Source organism: Bolinopsis microptera, chromosome 2, assembly GCF_026151205.1.
Source record: "Bolinopsis microptera isolate Bmic1 chromosome 2, MBARI_Bmic_1.0, whole genome shotgun sequence".
In the NCBI taxonomy this organism is placed as follows: Eukaryota; Metazoa; Ctenophora; class Tentaculata; order Lobata; family Bolinopsidae; genus Bolinopsis; species Bolinopsis microptera.
In genome coordinates, this window is record NC_087073.1 from 19476678 (window position 1) to 19494801 (window position 18124).

Consider the following 18124-nt stretch of genomic DNA (forward strand, 5'->3'; position numbering starts at 1 on the left):
GCTTCACCTGCTGTTTCCTCAGCAACGACATTTACATTGTTTTTGAATGACCTTACCACGGGTACAACTACGCTGATTGTCGAGACAATGCCAATCGTCAAGACTTCAATCCCAATAGAATTATTATAATAATCGGATTATCCTAATCACGATTTGAATACAAATTACATTTCTACCCCCACGTCCGATTCAGGAATAAAAACGTGGGAGGAATTACGGTCAAGTTGTTCAACTGTGCCATACCATTTATTCAAATAGGCGACAAAATCCTAAAATTGAGTAAGACTAAGAGAGTCCTGCACAGTAGGAAAAGGGTCTGGTTGAAAATTGCTTCACATAACCGTCAGTGAACAGAACAAACGAGTTAGCAATTGAAGCTAGTTCTTATAGCTAGACTATTAGTATTTTATAAATTAACTGGTAGCATGATAATAAGCATGGTCCTTTTCATGACGTGTTAGCTATCAGTTACTGTTTCATTTTAAAGCCGGCATACAAATAGAAAATGAAGAATTAACTCTGCATAGTGAATTATAATCCATACGAATAAGAAGATAGATAAGCATTGAGCATCAATTGCTTCGAAAGTCGTCTAATCCCTCCCTATCATGCATAAGTGAGGTAAGACGAATTTCGGCTGAGCTCAAGTCTCCGAATGAAATTGGTGTGCTTGTTGTTTGGGAGTTAGACAGCAACTGCTCGGATCATAAACAAATATCGTGCTGGTAAAGTAAGTAATCTTAGTGAGATTCTAACCAAATCAAAACCATCAGATACGATATGATTCTAACAGAGGAGAGCCTCGCTGAGAATACGAAAGCATGTAAACTGTAAGTACTAGGAGGGAACCTACATAAATCAGTTGTATATTCGTTAATTTGTGTTACACCCAGACTACTGAAATATGAACCAGGGTTTTTTTGCAGTGTAAAATTATCATACCCACCATTGATATGTATTTATTACGGCAATTGCTAATGAGCTGAACGGGCTCACTCAATTATATTTTTAGAAATGTTTTATACGGTACTCCTACCGGTAGGACATATTCGAATTTCAGCATTCCACGACCCAAATTTCACCATTCACTGTTTTGACTGAGTTTTTCTTGAATTGTGAATGGCGGCCATCTTACAGGGTCACTGAGGTTTGAGGATGGCACAAGACACGATTGACGTACTGATCAAAGTTCTATTCCCAAAGAAAGCTTTGATTAACGGGAAATCATCAGAATTTAAAAAGAGATTTTTGAAGAGAAGCTTTTCTGCCGTTTCCTTGACCGAAATTTGGCGGTCTTGACTGAAATTTTGACAAGTGACCAATGAGTGAGGTCGGTGAGAGTGACACAAGGAATCAAACCGCTCTGCTCCCGCTCCTACTAAATCGGGTTAAAATGCTTCCCTGGAGAGTTATGGGCAAAAAACCGTTTTGGTCACGTGACAGGCTAGTAAAATACGAATTCGATTGTTTAGGGCCCGGGTTAGGGTTAGGCCTAGGGTTGTGGTAAGGGTTATGGTTATTCGGGGTTATGGTTAGGGTTAGAGTTGGGATTAGGGTTTATGTAAAACCTTTTTGTACGGCTGCAAAACCATAAAAACCAAAGTCACGTGAAATTTTTGGGCGAGCGAATTAGTAAAAGCCTCCACGATTGGACAATTAGTCTTACTAACGAAACATATCGTGGACCCTTAAAACCACGTGTTGATTGACGATGTCAATCCGTCAACGATGCGAAGCAAGAATGCTAGTTTGCGCGGCGCGTCGAAGCGGCGAAGTCCTCCAAAACCACGTGTTTATTAAAAATAAACATTTTAGCAAATTAGTATGTGGATAATATTTGTGCTGGTTTCAAAATTACCGTCGTAGAGGAACTCAGACAGGAAATTGTTCTTAACCTTTTTAACGACAGGTTCCAGGTTAATTTTTATCTGAGATTTGATAAATCTATTTTTCGTAATATAATATTGCAATTAGTTTTATTATTTAAAAACTTCAAACTTGTTTCAATTCACTTATGATCCTTATATATGAAATTTTAAAAAATATATAATTTTATCGAATTCAAACAAATTATTGAAAGTAAATTATTTGAATTACTTACAAACGCTTGGCTAAAAACATAACCAGTCACGATTAGCATATATTTATATAATCTATTTATCAATATCACCTTACAATTCTACAGTCATCAGTCATGTCACGATTCGAATGCAATTACTAATACTACGATACAGTGTTAAACTACTATTCAATTTGAACCGGAACGTGATTTTATTTGAAACCGTAGTACAATTTGGTCATAATATTGTAGCGCGATGCACTACTGGGTCGCGCCGCGCATCAAATAATTCTTCTCGGTAGATCGGCGAGATGCACCTCTGACCACTGTGCCTCACCGAGCTTTGTCATACGTTGTATGACCCGCCGCGCACGAAGTGCGCGGCTCCCCCTGTAGCGTCGAAGACGCTACTATAGTGAAGCGGCAGTGGGGGTCACCGCGTGATACAAACCGAGCTGCGAAGGATTGACATCGTGAATCAAGTCATAATACGTTGTATGACCCGCCGCGCACGAGTGCGCGGCTCCCCCTGTATCGTAAGAACGATAAACCTTGTGATATATGACAGTAGATGAATCCATAAATTTGGAACATGGGCACATCGCAGTATTGGCCGTATTTGAGTGCTGGGAAGCCTCAATTCGGTTTTCTAAGATGGATATGGCCGTAAGCTAGGCCTAGGAGCCATCAAAAGTCGTATAAAATTACCCATGGAATGACCAGAAATGAACGAAAATGAACATTCTTCTCAAAGTGCTCCGAGTGGTTTAAAATGGGTCGGAAAGTGTTTATATTGGTCCTAGGACCACTCAAACCAAGGTTGGGAATCACTGCACGTCTAGAACCGATGTTACCTATGTTCCAAAATGTTCCAATTTTGGGACAATAATCCTCCTGAGAATCCAGATTTTTGGAACATGGGCACATCGAAGTATTGGCTGTATTTAAGTGCTGGGAAGCCTCAATTCGGTTTTCTAAGATGGATATAGGTAAAAACTAGGCCTAAGAGCCATCAAAACTCAAATAACATTACCCAGGTTCATGGAATGAACGAAAATGAACTAAAATGAATATTTATTTTTAATTGTAGTTGACGAAATGAGAGTCTCCACTCAGTGTGTTAAAACATAATTCTTTGTCGACGTTTCGGCTACATGCCTTTGTCATAAACAGGACGTACTGAAAACTTACATAGCTCAATAAATGTAATAGATTTGTAGTGTTGTAATTAGTTTAAATAAATGATTGACCCACTCATAAGAGCAAAACAAGATTACCAGTAAAATGAATATTGTCCTAAAAATGCTCAGAACGGTTTAAAATTGGTCGGAAAGTGTTTATATTGGTCCTAAGACCACTCAAACCAAGTTTGGGAATCACTGCACGTCTAGAACCGATGTTACCTATGTTCCAAGATGTTCCAATTTTGGGACAATAATCCTCCTGAGAATCCAGATTTTTGGAACATGGGCACATCGAAGTATTGGCTGTATTTAAGTGCTGGGAAGCCTCAATTCGGTTTTCTAAGATGGATATAGGTAAAAACTAGGCCTAAGAGCCATCAAAACTCAAATAACATTTATACCCAGGTTCATGGAATGAACGAAAATGAACTAAAATGAATATTGTCCTAAAAATGCTCAGAACGGTTTAAAATTGGTCGGAAAGTGTTTATATTAGTCCTAGGACCACTCAAACCAAGTTTGGGAATCACTGCATGTCTAGAACCGATGTTACCAATGTTCCAAAATGTTCCAATTTTGGGACAATAATCCTCCTGAGAATCCAGATTTTTTCCGTTCACCCTTTTGTAAAAAGGCAATAGTTCATTTTCGATCATTCCATGAACCTGGGTAATGTTATTTGAGTTTTGATGGCTCTTAGGCCTAGTTTTTACCTATATCCATTTTAGAAAACCGAATTGAGGCTTCCCAGCACTTAAATACAGCCAATACTTCGATGTGCTCATGTTCCAAAAATCTGGATTCTCAGGAGGATTATTGTCCCAAAATTGGAACATTTTGGGACATAGGTAACATCGGTTCTAGACATGCAGTGATTCCCAATCTTGGTTTGAGTGGTCCCAGGACCAATATAAACACTTTCCAACCAATTTTAGACCGTTCTGAGCATTTTAGGACAATATTCATTTTAGTTCATTTTCGTTCATTCCATGAACCTGGGTAATGTTATTTGAGTTTTGATGGCTCCTACTATGCCTAGTTTTTACCTATATCCATCTTAGAAAACCGAATTGAGGCTTCCCAGCACTTAAATACAGCCAATACTTCGATGTGCCCATGTTCCAAAAATCTGGATTCTCAGGAGGATTATTGTCCCAAAATTGGAACATTTTGGAACATAGGTAACATCGGTTCTAGGCATGCAGCGATTCCAAAACTAGGTTTGAGTGGTCCCAGGACCAATATAAACACTTTCCGACCAATTTTAGACCGTTCTGAGCATTTTTAGGACAATATTCATTTTTGTTCATTTTCGTTCATTCCATGAACCTGGGTAATGTTATTTGAGTTTTGGTGGCTCGTAGGCCTAGTTTTTACCTATATCCATCTTAGAAAACCGAATTGAGGCTTCCCAGCACTTAAATACAGCCAATACTTCGATGTGCTCATGTTCCAAAAATCTGGATTCTCAGGAGGATTATTGTCCCAAAATTGGAACATTTTGGAACATTGGTAACATCCGTTCTAGACATGCAGTGATTCCCAAACTTGGTTTGAGTGGTCCTAGGACTAATATAAACACTTTCCGACCAATTTTAAACCGTTCTGAGCATTTTTAGGACAATATTCATTTTAGTTCATTTTCGTTCATTCCATGAACCTGGGTAATGTTATGCTACTTTCGATGGCCCCTAGACCTAGCTTGCAACTATATCCATCATTTACAATTATTTAGGGCACTATTTAGAGCTTATTGGGGCAAATAAATGCATGGGACTGCACTTACTTTTTTTTACTTTGCGGGCGATCCTCGATCGAAATCCCGTTCACTATCTTCCTCAAAATTTTTTGATTGCACATGGCACAAGTTTATCCGGAGAAAACTTGGACGGATAATGAAAATTTTGAAAAATATGTCCTTTAGCCGATAGGACATTTTCAGAATTCAGCCTTGCTTCTGCATTGTGCATTGCAGATTTCAAATTCTACTGTTTAGGGGTCGTTTACAATTTATTAAATCAAAATATTTTTCAACAGGTCATAACTTCAATTGTATCACGTCGTGACCCCCATTGTCGTTTCACTGAGCATAATGTAGATCAGCAGCCTTTCAGAAGAAAAATAAAAATACACTTTTGAATTCATAAGTTAAGTATTTACACAGCTATACAACTATGAAGCAATGTATTGAAAATGATCATACTATGTGATTGGCATGCGTGTGAATTTGAAGTGATAAAAACACTGATTACATATTTACAATATATATATTTATTTACACATCTCTCTGGAAAAATAAAATCAGCTTCTCTTAATATTAAAGATTCGTGATACCAAAATATTTCAGTTTGTTTAGTGTTCATCTGTTCAACGCTGGGAGCGGTCAATGTCGTTTGCTAAAGCCAGATGGCGGATGTTGGCGATGCAGCCGGCAGCCGCTTCTTGGAGCTTCCAGTCGTCATCACCGACCATGTTGACGAGCCACTGTTTGGCGTGGTTCTCGTGCATCACCACACAGTTTTCTGGTTCCTGAAAGTCGTGGGATATGAGCATTGAGCAACAACGCAAATCGCATTGGCAACACTCAAATAAACAATAGAAGGAAAAAATAAAAAATAACGAACAATAAAAAAGGCTCAAGCCCATAAAGACCAGAGAAAGATATCAATGAGACGTTTGAAAGACTTATTGATACTTACAAGTGAAAGGTGGAAAAGTGCCATGGCAGCAGCTTTGTACACAAATGTGTCTTTCGATTTAAGATATTTTACCAAAGGCTTGACAACATCACGTGCACCAAACTCTTTCCTGTTGTTGCCCCAGATGCAACACCTGAAATGTTGCCCATTCACGACACAAAATATTGTCTAAGATTTAATAAGATACTAATGTTTTTGTGATTCTAAATATTAAGAGTTTTAATTGTATTTCTATAAAAAACATTTTTTTGTTGAAACCAACCTGCCGATAGCATCTGCTATGTGCCCTCTGACATAATCATCATTGGCATGAGCGACGACTAGTTTTGAAAGAATGGGAACAACTCCATGATCTGTCAATACAGCCAAGTTCTGTTCGTCTTTAGCGATATTAGCAACTGCACTACAGATGCTAGCCAAAACTTCGCGATTGTCTGATTTTAATAAGCTGACTATCAACTCCAAACCACCTACTAAACTTCGAACCTGAAACAAAAGTGTTTAATTGTATTTGGTAAAGGTATCATGTATTTCTTAACCAAAAGCTCTTCATTTTTCAAATTATTGATTTGAAAAAACTTACCATTTCTCCTGCATCTTTGTTGTTGTCGATACACGGACAAATAGCCCAGGCAGCACTGGACTGAACTTGAGGATTGGGTGATTTCAAAAGCGACCACAATAATCGTACACCATCATATTTGTCGATAATGCTGGCGCTATCGGGTTCAGTAGCACACTTTCCAAGGGCATGTGCCACGTTTATTAAGAGGATAGGATTTGTTCCGCTCAGTAGATTCACTAAGTGTGTTAACCCACCTGAAGTTAAAAACGTTTTGAACTGTGAACATGTTTAAAATAGTCCAGGTTAGGCACATAGTTTTTAAAACCATAAAAGCTACTGTAGTGAATCGTTGCTAGGAGAAAGTGATTAAGTACGTGCTCAAATGCTATCAGCGGCACACTTTTCGTGAAAAAGCTTGGTTTTGGTGCTGGAACTTTTTACTTTTTGCGGCGCGCACGCGCGCTGTGATGGAATTCACAGCTGACATCTTGACTTTTGAAATAAAATACTACAAACCTGCTTTTCTGATCTGTTCGATGTTTTCTGGAATTTTGGCACATTCTGCGATGGATCCTGCCACATTTATCATGACTTCCTCCGGCTGGTTATGTAACAAAGGAACTAAAGATTCACAGAGTTTGAGGCCTTTGAATATTTCGCAGTTTTCCTTGTCGATAGCAACTTTCCATATCGCTCCAGTTACTCCTTCTAACATGACAACATTTTCTGTAAATTTGATGAGTCTGGCTAAAGGTTCCAATCCGTCGTGTTGTCGAATGAGTGTTCTGCAAATTTCGTCTTCTGCACAATGGAAAATCGCTTTCGCGCAATGTGATACTAGTTCCTGAAATGATATTAGATGGTAAAATATTTGTTCTAGAACTCCAGCGAACAGAATATGCTGGAAGAAGTTCCACGAGGTTTTCACAACCACTATTTTAACAAAGTAGGAGATATGCTAAGATAGTTCCTCTTTTTGTCTAACTTATACATCCGGTGAATATGTTCTAGAATATTCCAGCGCATGTTGGCGAAAACACTGTGCTCAACCACGCGATAAATACGGAATACTCGTGAGAAAACATAAGCTGACCTGATTCTCTGACTCAAGGAATTTGCTGAGATACTGAATAATTCCACCGTCACATATGGCAGCCCTGTATTCAGGGTCAACTGAACACTCACTGAGTGTAGCTACTACTGGTACCAATATTGTTTCTACTTCCAGGGTTATCAGTTTACTGAGATGCTGGATCAGACCTGAACTCTTCATTTTCTGAAATGATTACGAAATCGTTAGCAAGAATTTGGTAGGCGTCGCGAAAGTAAGCAAGTGATTGTGTTTGATGAAAAATTGCGAAATTCAATACCAACACTGAATAAAATGAACTATCATGTTAGGTTTTCTTACCCTTTTATTTTTCTTGCTTTTGCTAAGAGAACACAATCCCAGAGCAGCACATCTGAGCAGCTCAACAGCTTGCTTGTCCTCCTTCAGTATATCAATGTTTGTGTTAGGTGGAATGTTGAGCAGAGATACGAACTTGCCTATACCGCCGTCTTTGCGCACGAGACGCCGAGCACGAGTCAATTTGGCGATGTTAGCGATGGTCTCCGCAGAGAGACACTGGAGGTCGGGTACCGTGGAGGAGAGAAGACCAATCAGGGACTGAATCGCACCAAGATCCGTCAGAGACCTGCTGATTGGCCGACTTTGGGAGATATCTTTCAGGATCTTCAACGAGGCTATCTGACACCTGTCGAATACCCACAATAATTACCACTATATGCTGGGTTGATTAGTTAGCAGCGGAATACCCATGGAATGAGTTACATTACTTGGTTATGACCAACGCAACATTATATTGATCAGAGAATTTAATCAAGCTTAAGTTACACCACTCTACTGAAACTTCAGTATAATTTTAATTAACATCTAAAAAACAAACAAGTGACTCACTTGATCTCAGTAGTATCGAGCAAGTTGACCAGAGCTTCCAAACCATCCACATCCCTGATAGCGATCTGGCATATATCTTGTGACAAGTCAAAGTCTCTCAGGGAACAAAGAGCGATGAGTGTAGCGGTGGGGTTACCCCCTTTCAGATACTTGATCAGCTTCTGTATCTGCCAGTACTCAGATGGCAGATCAGCATTTATCTGGAGTGCAGACTAAACATAAAGATATGGAGTTGTAAGTAAGAGATCTAGTGCGACTTGGAGTGTTTTCGAGGATATGCTCAGAGGAGGATGGTCTAAGTAACAAACATCAATTTCATTCATGGAAACAAATGTAGGGTCATCTAGAAATATAAAAGCAATCATCGTTTATAAAAGTTTGTCTGATAAGAAAACAAAAGGGACAATCTCTCGAAAGTAAGTAGCCTTTAAATAAAATGAATAAAGTAACCGATCTTAGAAACTATCATTACTGGGCAATAGATGAATATGAGAAGGATAGATCCATTGTCTTACCTTCCTACGGTCCCTGGTGTCATCATCATCGTCCATATCATCATTACTAGTCTCACTGTACGAGTCATCTGTTTTGTGTTTCTTACTGATGGACCGGCTGTTTGTCATGCTGCGCTGCACGCTGCGCCGTGTGCTTTCTGTTCGAGCAGGCATGGTTCTTAGCTACTAAAAATTGTGGGGGTTTTTAGGCAAAATAACAACTTTACTAATAACAACTTCACTAAAATTAATATCTAACTGATAAAATTTTGCGGTGTGAGAAATCAGCTGCAATCGGTCAACACAACGTTCAATATAAAGCTCAGCAACAAAGCTGTACAAAAGATATTTAAAAAATCGTAGTCCGTAGCAAAATGGATAATTTCTAAAGCATGTGCAAATATAGCAAGCACAGCAGTGCAATTTTGAGATTTATAGTGAAGCAAAACATTGAAACTATTCTTACTTTAGAATGGATAATGATACAAAATAAATTGCTATGATCGAGTAGATTAATAACTACAAATTGGTAAATAAATTAGAAATAAACAATGATGGTTAAAAAAAGAGGTTGAAATAGTATAAAATGCTTTAAGATTAAAAGCAATAATCAAATGGGCAACTTTCTATGCAAAGCATTTAAAAGCCACTAATTTCTGGTTATAAATTGATAAAAAGGGTCACTGTATTCTCGACGCTAATAATCGAATAAGTTAAATTGAAAATAGCATTATAATAAATTAATTAAAAAGATACTCGATGAATTACCTAATACTTACGAACAATTGGAGAGTACGGGATTAATATCAAGGTTCAGCCCTCTAAAAACTAGATTTAAACTAAACCCATCATATAAAAACAATCCCCATAACCCCTTACTTCATCTTCTCCTTCAGCAACTCCACAAAATCATCATCCTCAACGAACTTGAGCCTCCTGGGTGGTCCCAGCTTGATTCCAGACCAAATCTCAGTAACCTCCTCTCCGTCATGATAAGACACCTCAAAACTCTTGGATCTGGGTTTAGTGGTGTTGATGAGGACCGGAATGTCGGAATGTTCAGTTGAGATGAGTTTGTCGAGGCGAGTAGCGTGGCGTTTGTATACGGATCAGGACTTGCAGTGCTCGATGTAAAAGTATTTGGTGAGGTTTGTGGGCTCTGGCTCTTCAGAGGAGGTTTTGACCTTCTTTTGAGGGTCTGCTACAGTGGATTTCTTCTTTCGTTTGGGCATGGTTAACTAAGTGATATCGGGATAGTAACTAGAATTAACTAATCATAACCCAAGATAACATCTTGCTGCAGATAAACAAGTTGACTGTTCAGGTTGATTTTAAATCTATCAACTTGCGTCTTGCACAGATAATAAAACTATAATTTTAGTCACGGAAATAAATTAAGGGTCATCTAGAAATATAAATGTTATTATCAATTAAACAATTTTGTTTGATACAGAACAAAAGGAACAATCTCAAAAGATACGCAGGCAAAATCAGAAGTCTCAACTTATCTTCTAATCTTATAATATAAATTTCTATTTCGTTGCTAATAATATAAACTTTAAATCAAACCAATTTATAGAAAACCCAAAGCTACCTTAACAGATCTAAAAATGCGATAATCAACATTAAAACATCCACTAGTATTGAAGCTGAAGGTCATCTAAGCATGAACAACTCGCCCTGTTTATCAATCCTATCTCTAGTTTGTAGCAAAAATTTAACTTTAGACAACCGCTCCGCTGCCATTTTCAGATCATTATCATTAAAGTGCTCTTCGAATTGAGTGTAAAGCACAGCAATAGCATCCTCATTAAGCTGCTTAAGTTCGAGTAAAGTTGTACTATCCTCGCACATTTCTATCTGGTCATTAAAATCCATCATATCTGACAAAAACTCCATATCCATCGTTTTGATATTTGGATCAAAGTTGTTAATCTTGAGGAGTAACCTGGCACGGCAATAAGGATCTTTCAAACATTTGTTAGCTTCGTTAATCAGAGCTGAGTTTTTGGAGGCATGCTCCTGTTCTAGAGCAGAGGAAGTGGCGTGTTTATCAGGATGAAACTCTACTTGAAGTCGTTTGTAAACACGTGACAGTTTGGCCAGGTCCAGGCTAAAAGTGGGAGTCAGGGAGAAGACCTCGAAATAATTGCTGGATGTGAGGGGAGGTATTTTGCTGAGCAATCTGCGAAACAGGTGGAGCAACATAGCTGAGCGGTTTTCAGGAAGTTGTTACATGTCCTCACATGCTCCTCAATTCATAGTGTCCTCATTGAACATAGGATTCCTAAAGGGAGGTTGGATATTATTGTTCTAGGCTCAAACAGTGTTTGAAAAATATGAAATTGTGGACCAATAATTTTAGAATTCAGATGATATTTTTATCCGTACATACAACTGATGCGACAGTTGGTATTTCTTTTACAAAAACGATCAGATTGATTTCCAAACAAAACACTTTAGAAAAATTTCAACGTCACGTCACATTCAGAGATCACAATCTTAATTTTACTGTATAGCAATCGTTACCTCAGGGGTATTAACAAATCATAGAATTAAAGGTATATAAATAAATTAGCTAGATTTGAGCCTAGATCGAGCCTTTTATAAGGAGGCCGAGCCATGACAAACTTGTTAATTTGTTACTTGAAATTTGAATCAAACCCTCTTATAATAGCTAGCTAAAATATTTCAGATTAAGAGTCAGTTTCTCAGAGCAGGTGAATGAAGTCCAGTATAAAACACTAGTGATGGACAGGATCCTCCCAGATTAGATCAGGTTCAGGGTGAGGAACACATGCGTAACAAGATCCACAATCCCTGCATCTTCCCATCTGAAACAAGTGCTGTGTTAGTACTTTACTCAATATGTCATGAAATGTTTTTAAACTGTAAAATGAAATATTCAACTATCAGCCATTTACTGAATATTCTCCAGAATAAAACTCTTCTTCAAAAAGGAAAAGAAGTAAGGCTAACAGCAAATAAAGTAATCATATGAGTACCTCATTAACTCTTATGAGCATGTAATTGATGTAATGCTGGTCGTCCATGCAGTCTACACAACCAATAACACGGTAGTCCTCCATAGTGTAGATAATGTGAGGGCGAGTGTGGTCAGTTCGGGGGTAGAACACACCCTCCACACACCAGGGGTCGGGGTTACCTGAAAATTATAGTGTTACAAAACCAGTACAGTGCAATGTGACATATTTAACAAATTTAAACTAAATTTACCATTGACATATATAATTTTGTGAAGCGCTGTTGATCGTTCCTTTTCACTGTACACATCAATCACGAAATTCTGAGACATTGGAACTTACCAGCCAGGACTTGTCTATATTCCCACCCAAGTTTCCCTTCTGTAACATACTCCCATTCAGGGATAATTTCACCTTTCTCCATCCTGTCAAGTGCTCCAGGCACTTTCCTTTCCACCATCATCTTGTAATCCTGAAATTTTCGATTATAATTTAGAATCATTACATCATTAATCATTATGAATGCATTTTACAAGAAGTTATAATGGTTGAGCCTGTAATTTAGAGGAATTACAATAACGATTAATTTGCAAACCTTTTTGGATTTGGCCCAGTGGAAAGGGTTCAGCATCTCTGTAGTGATCACCTTTGACATCTTCGCCGTTTCTTTTACAAGTTGAAACAGCCCACGTCCGAGACCGTTTGACATGGTTGTGCCCTAATTCAGTTAAACAAAAATTTTCAGTTAAACAAAAATTTCAATTTTATGCTATTTATTACATATTAAACAAGTTTACAATAAATCAATTTGATATTTAACGGAATCCTAATTCAATGTGCAGTATGGTTGTCACTCTTTAAATAGATTAGATATAGGTTGACAGGGCAAAGGAGTGTTTGTGCTGTTCGCTATTGCTCACACCAAACGGCAACCTAGTAAATGGATTGGATTAATACTGTGATGAGAGTGACTGATGTACATTGAGTTTACAAATTTAGGAATGTGATGGTATTTTATTATTAATTTCAAATACATAATAGTTAAAAAAGGTAAAAACATCTTGCAGCTATTACATGTTTGGGAGTGAGGCCCATGGCCATGGTCAGTTATATCTTCAAAAAACCTCTGAGGATCAACGCTTTGAACCTCTAAAAATCGTCCAAAACCAGGGTTTAAGATTTTCTGTCCAGAAAATCTGGGGGGGGGGGGGGCCGGGGGGGGGGGGGGGGGGGGGCGAACCATATTAAAGTATATTAAAATGTAGGTTTTTTCCCCAATTTTGACCCGGGATATACTTTAATATACTTTAATATACTTTAATATACTTTAATATACTTTAATATACGGGTATATGGCCCCCAGAATATAGGTGGCCCCCAAAATATAGGTCATGTTAGTGGATACAGTTCTAACCAAGATAAGCGATACTAATGGGATCTGTTACTGCTATGTTGGAGTAAAACATGTAACTAATGTTTCTGGATAAAAATTTTGGACCTACATGAGGTATTTTGGTATATTTGGTCATGACAGCGAAAGATTTAAACGATGTTGTCATTTTCTAGAGGGGTAAATATGGCGAAAAATTGTCATGACAAAAATCTGTCCAACACATGCCATTAAGACTACTGGTATGAGTATAAGTATTATTTTAAGCTATCTTTTCATCGAGACATCTGCAAACTGACAATTTGGAAAAAAGTTATGGCCACCACAATTTTACGGGCCCCCAGAATATAGGTCTATACGACCCCCAGAATATAGGTTGGTCAAAAACCCTGAACATGCCCAAAACCATGCTTTGGGATGCTCTACTTGTAGCTACTAGTCTCCTGAACCCACATATCAAGTTTTATCAAAATTGGATAAAAATTGGCCGAGTTATGGGATAAAAACAAAAACCATATGCCCATATTTGGGCATACGCACCAAAGCATATATTACACATTCTCTATGATTATCAGCTCAATATCTACCTAACTGTGGATTCTGTGTTCAAATAATCGCAAAAAATGAACAAAATCGCCCATATCTCAAACTGACTTCGCTCAAAACAATAGAACTCAATAGGGTTTCAATATTTTCACATGAAATTTTCAGAATCAACGTAGTGTCTGATTTACAGTCATTGAGGTGCACATTGTATTGATACAGATAAAAACAGCCCCCCTCAATCATATCTAGGGACACTCCTTCAATCTTATTTAAGTATTTAGTTAAGATCCCTACTAAATGAGTGCATGAAAGCTTTTTAACTAGTAAAATTAAAGATTTTACTCATTACGGGTATATGGCCCCCAGAATATAGGTTTTAAAAAAAAAATAGCGACCAAGATTCTGCATTTTCTCTGTCACCCTGAGCATTAAGGAATGTGGGGTAGTGATGAGAAACAGTTAAAGAACATATGCTGAAGAGATGGCATCATCAAAATGTATGAAGGTGGAGTATTTGAGGACGATTTTTGCATACCTATATTCTGGGGGCCGTAGTTTTTGATTTTTTGCTATTAAGTATACTCTAAACCATTTCAATTTAGTATCTGGAGCCATTGGCATCATCAATACAGTCTCAGCAACATATTCTGACTGCATATACCTGTCTGTGACAATTTTAGAACAACTTAGGAACAGATGTTTGGACCTATATTCTGGGGGCCCTGTTAAAAAATGGTATTTTTACAGGTGAAAAAAAAGTACACTTAAAAACCTAATAATTATTTTCAACTACCCAAGAAACATTTAAAGGGTTATTATGTACATATTTACAGCCCTAAACATGCTTAGAAGTAGTTTTAACACCTGTTTCTAAGTGCTCAAAAAACGACCTATATTCTGGGGGCCATATACCCGTACCTACATTATAAAAAAATATGTGAAAAATTTTGTTTTATTTAATGTATACCTTACTCGGGAATATTATGACTGGGATAAAGTGGTGGGTTTTGGAAAATTCCGCCATATTTTTCCCGGTCATTAATTTTCCCAGTCATAAATTAACCCGCTATAATGTTCCCGAGTAAGGTAAACTAATAGTAATACATTTTGATGCTTGGTGGGTTTTGGAAAATTCCGCCATATTTTTCCCGGTCATTAATTTTCCCAGTCATAAATTAACCCGCTATAATATTCCCGAGTAAGGTAGATTAGATTTACCTTTCATGTAAAGTTAGTCTTGTTCAAAGATATTGATACTTGACCAATTTATGAGCCAAAATATATGAAGTATGAGTTCAGGGGACTAGCAACTGGCTTATCTTCTAATCTACTAATTGTAGGTGTATTAAAGTATATTGGAGAGAGTGTTGAATGTGGAGAAGGCTACCTTCACCCCGGCTGTATTCCTCACATCTGGAGGAATGTCTAAAGAGTGTAAGCAGTTCGTCAACAGAGTAGCAGACCTCATTGCAAGAAAAAGGAAGGAAAGCTACTGCGATGTAGTAAGACACGTGAGAACTAGGATAAGATTTGCAATGTTGAGAACAACTCTTATTGCTCTACGAGGGTACCGAGGAAAGAAGGTGGACACCAAACGTGAGATTCAGCTATCAGAAGTTTCATACAACCTCATCTCTGCCCCTATAATGGAGTAGATCATGTGTTTTGTTAAAATGTTTTTGAAAAATTATTGGTAGCAATGAATTGTGCTCTGCCAATTGCAACACTTAAAATTTGATTGTGCTCTGCCAATTGCATCACTTGATTTAATTGAATGTATATATACTGTTTGACACACTTTTCTATTAAAGTATATTAAAATGTAGGTTTTTCCGATTTTGACCCGGGATATACTTTGATATGGTTGCCCCCCCCCCCCCCCCCCCCCCCCCCCCCAAATCTCCTCTAAATGGTCCCTAGGACACATCCTGAAAGTTGTAGGGTGATAGCTCAAGGAGTGTAGGAGATTGAAAGATGCTCAAGCAACACAATTTTTTAGATATCATTGAGCATAAGCAGTGATACAACGTATTAAAACTTTTAATACTTTCAACACTACTATATAACAAATAATTTGAGATGATTCATCGATCCTGTTGATGGCGGTAAGCCGAAACTAGTCGAGACTTTGCGGATCATCCCGAGATACGTTGTATCACTGCTTATGCTCAATGATATCTAAAAAATCTTAAGATGTGAAATGTTCACAGTTCTGATAATGAGGAAATCAGAAAGAATGTTTAAAACTAGTGATGATGTTTATGTCATTATTCTTAATCTAATCTAATCTAAGATCCTAACGTATTTTATCTTGGGAGGATTGCGGCTAATTAACACCCTTGCTGGACAATCTCTACTTTCCTTAACGTCAGCGAAAGCTTTATCAAGCAACACAATAACACACAAGCACTGACCTCAGACAGGCGATAACTTCGGCTAGGAACAATATTTTTCTATAGGATCAAAAGTAGCTGATTGGTATCACCCCCCTCTATTAGAAAAAAACTACTAAGTCGATTTCGAAAGTCTTTCCAGAGCGGTACCAAACTTCTTAATGTTGTGAAGAATGGAAAGACAAAGAGTCCTTTCTCTGACTGAAGTCTGTCTCCGCTCATAGATGCTCACTGTACATCTTATCTGGTTGCTTCCATACATTTGAGTATGTAAGAATGTCAATGAATGTTCTTTCAAACAGCAGCAACGTCAACACGGGCTTCACTACAATAGTAATAGTACGGAGAGAGAGAGAGGAAGTAAATAAGCAAATGGGATGGCTCGCCGGATGAGTTATAACAGGACTAAACAGCAAGTTTGTTTTATTACCGAAAATCAATTTTCACAGATTAAATGATTTTGGGACTGAACCTCGATTCCCAAGGCATTTCCGAGACGCTTGGTAGTACCTAAAATTGTGAAACAAATTTGTGAAACAAATTTAAAATTTTATCCTTTATTTTACAATCATAATATAATAATATTTATAAGCCTCCGTTTTGAAAGTTTAAAATTTCAATATATCCGCATTTTTATTTAAAGTTCAATTCTATGTAAGTCAATAACTGTGAACTGGCCGTCAAAGCCGCACATTCATGAAAACAGTAATAACTTGTTTATAGTTATACGACAAAGTAAATTTAAAACTATCCGTGGTTTTTTAAATAATTTTTTTTAATGAAATTAAATTATTTAAACAATATACACATAATATAGCAATGACCCTATTTAATTGACGATGTCAATTCATCTCAGCTCGGCGCGGCACAGTAGCGCATCTCGCCGATCTAGAGAGGCCTCATTGAGTGCGCGGCGCGGCACAGTAACGCATCGCGCTACAATGATCCTATATAAAATCAACCCTTTAAGAATTCAAAAAATTCCCTTAACAATCAAAAATTACCCTTGGCCTTGTGGCTTCAAGTTAAGATCTAAACTGTTTATATCAACAATGTTTTTCTCGCACCTCTGTCTCCACGGAGAGAAATCACTGTTGTTTTAACCCATTAGGGACGATAGGGTCGTTTTTATGACCCACCTTTTCTAGACGAAAAACCAAATTACTAAACGCTATAACGAATCTATGGCATATATGCTCAAAATTTATTGGGCTACGTATAATGAAGCCCAATAAATTTTGAGTATATATGCTATAGATTCGTCATAGCGTTTAGTAATTTGGTTTTTCGTCTAGAAAAGGTGGGTCATAAAAACGACCCTATCGTCCCTAATGGGTTAAGGTTAATTGACAATGTCAATTCATGGCAGCTCGGCGCGCGGCACAGTAACGCATCGCGCTACAATTCTAAGGATTTCAAAGCGAAGGCGCTTTCTAATGTATCCTTTTTGAATAAATTACAATCTTACCTATTTTGGTGTTAAGATATTTATATTTTTCCATATCAGTGGTTTTCCTGTGCCAAGTTGATATAGTGATGAAAATCACAAAGCTAAAGTTACTGGGCCGCGCTCAGCCTGTCATTCCGCCAAATCTTTATTTATTATGTTTATTTCTTTATTTATTATGTTAATGAACATAATAGCCTGGGGTCCTCAGGTAAAGCTATAAAGGTGCCATAGTGCAAAGAAACTGCTGATCATGCTAAATATAGTGCTAACTGCTGCTAACTGCTGCTGACTCCTTCACCTAACCATGCGCTTTCGCGCCACTTCGGGCGCGCTTGTTTCACAAGTCAAAGCTAAAGTTAAAGTTACTGGGCCGCGCTCGTGAGGCGGGCGCGCGCGTGAG

The 18124-nt window shown here is 37.8% G+C and overlaps 5 protein-coding genes across 6 annotated transcripts in view; 1 reads left to right on the top strand and 4 right to left on the bottom strand.

Annotated features, from left to right (window-relative positions):
- Positions 1 to 3271, bottom strand: part of LOC134811871 (uncharacterized) — a 65557-nt gene extending 62286 nt beyond the window's left edge. The window contains exon 1 of the mRNA XM_063818982.1: positions 3251 to 3271. The gene's annotated coding sequence lies outside the window, so the exon portion shown is untranslated. The remainder of the gene's footprint in view (positions 1 to 3250) is intronic.
- Positions 3272 to 5376: 2105 nt separating this feature from the next.
- Positions 5377 to 9156, bottom strand: LOC134811875 (outer dynein arm-docking complex subunit 2-like). Of its 2 annotated transcripts, none has more exons than XM_063818987.1 (9): positions 8983 to 9156; positions 8468 to 8667; positions 7919 to 8264; positions 7601 to 7783; positions 7024 to 7351; positions 6526 to 6761; positions 6205 to 6428; positions 5943 to 6075; positions 5377 to 5772 (listed from the first exon to the last, which is right to left on the bottom strand). In XM_063818987.1, the coding sequence occupies exons 1-9, from the start codon at positions 9133 to 9135 to the stop codon at positions 5611 to 5613; spliced, it is 1965 nt and encodes a 654-aa protein (XP_063675057.1). In that variant the 5' UTR covers positions 9136 to 9156; the 3' UTR covers positions 5377 to 5610. The 2 variants fall into 2 exon arrangements, with proteins under 2 accessions (XP_063675057.1, XP_063675056.1); XM_063818986.1 differs by having other exon boundaries at positions 8468 to 8679; positions 8983 to 9153.
- A 1461-nt stretch (positions 9157 to 10617) lies between these two features.
- Positions 10618 to 11169, bottom strand: LOC134826882 (co-chaperone protein HscB homolog). The gene has a single exon (XM_063839384.1). It carries the CDS (start codon positions 11167 to 11169, stop codon positions 10618 to 10620), a length of 552 nt encoding a protein of 183 aa, XP_063695454.1.
- A 230-nt stretch (positions 11170 to 11399) lies between these two features.
- The window catches only part of LOC134811879 (uncharacterized), a 99519-nt gene continuing 92794 nt past the window's right edge, over positions 11400 to 18124 (bottom strand). Inside the window, exons 2-5 of the mRNA XM_063818990.1 lie at positions 12541 to 12665; positions 12288 to 12417; positions 11967 to 12127; positions 11400 to 11795 (exon numbers count right to left, since the gene is read on the bottom strand). Of these exons, the coding sequence (XP_063675060.1) occupies positions 11706 to 11795; positions 11967 to 12127; positions 12288 to 12417; positions 12541 to 12654 (495 nt within the window). The 5' untranslated portion in view covers positions 12655 to 12665 and the 3' untranslated portion in view covers positions 11400 to 11705. The remainder of the gene's footprint in view (positions 11796 to 11966; positions 12128 to 12287; positions 12418 to 12540; positions 12666 to 18124) is intronic.
- Positions 15932 to 18124, top strand: part of LOC134811880 (multifunctional methyltransferase subunit TRM112-like protein) — a 36247-nt gene continuing 34054 nt past the window's right edge. Inside the window, exon 1 of the mRNA XM_063818992.1 lies at positions 15932 to 15958. The gene's annotated coding sequence lies outside the window, so the exon portion shown is untranslated. The remainder of the gene's footprint in view (positions 15959 to 18124) is intronic.

Excerpts from the sequence above, each read along its gene's own strand:
- LOC134826882 (XM_063839384.1), bottom strand. The coding sequence starts at position 11,169 with ATGTTGCTCCACCTGTTTCGCAGATTGCTCAGCAAAATACCTCCCCTC.
- LOC134811875 (XM_063818986.1), bottom strand. The coding sequence starts at position 9,135 with ATGCCTGCTCGAACAGAAAGCACACGGCGCAGCGTGCAGCGCAGCATG. Across the intron at positions 8,680-8,982 it reads ACACCAGGGACCGTAGGAAG|TCTGCACTCCAGATAAATGC; the intron begins GTAAGACAATGG and ends CTTTATGTTTAG. Across the intron at positions 5,773-5,942 it reads CACTTTTCCACCTTTCACTT|GAACCAGAAAACTGTGTGGT; the intron begins GTAAGTATCAAT and ends CACGACTTTCAG.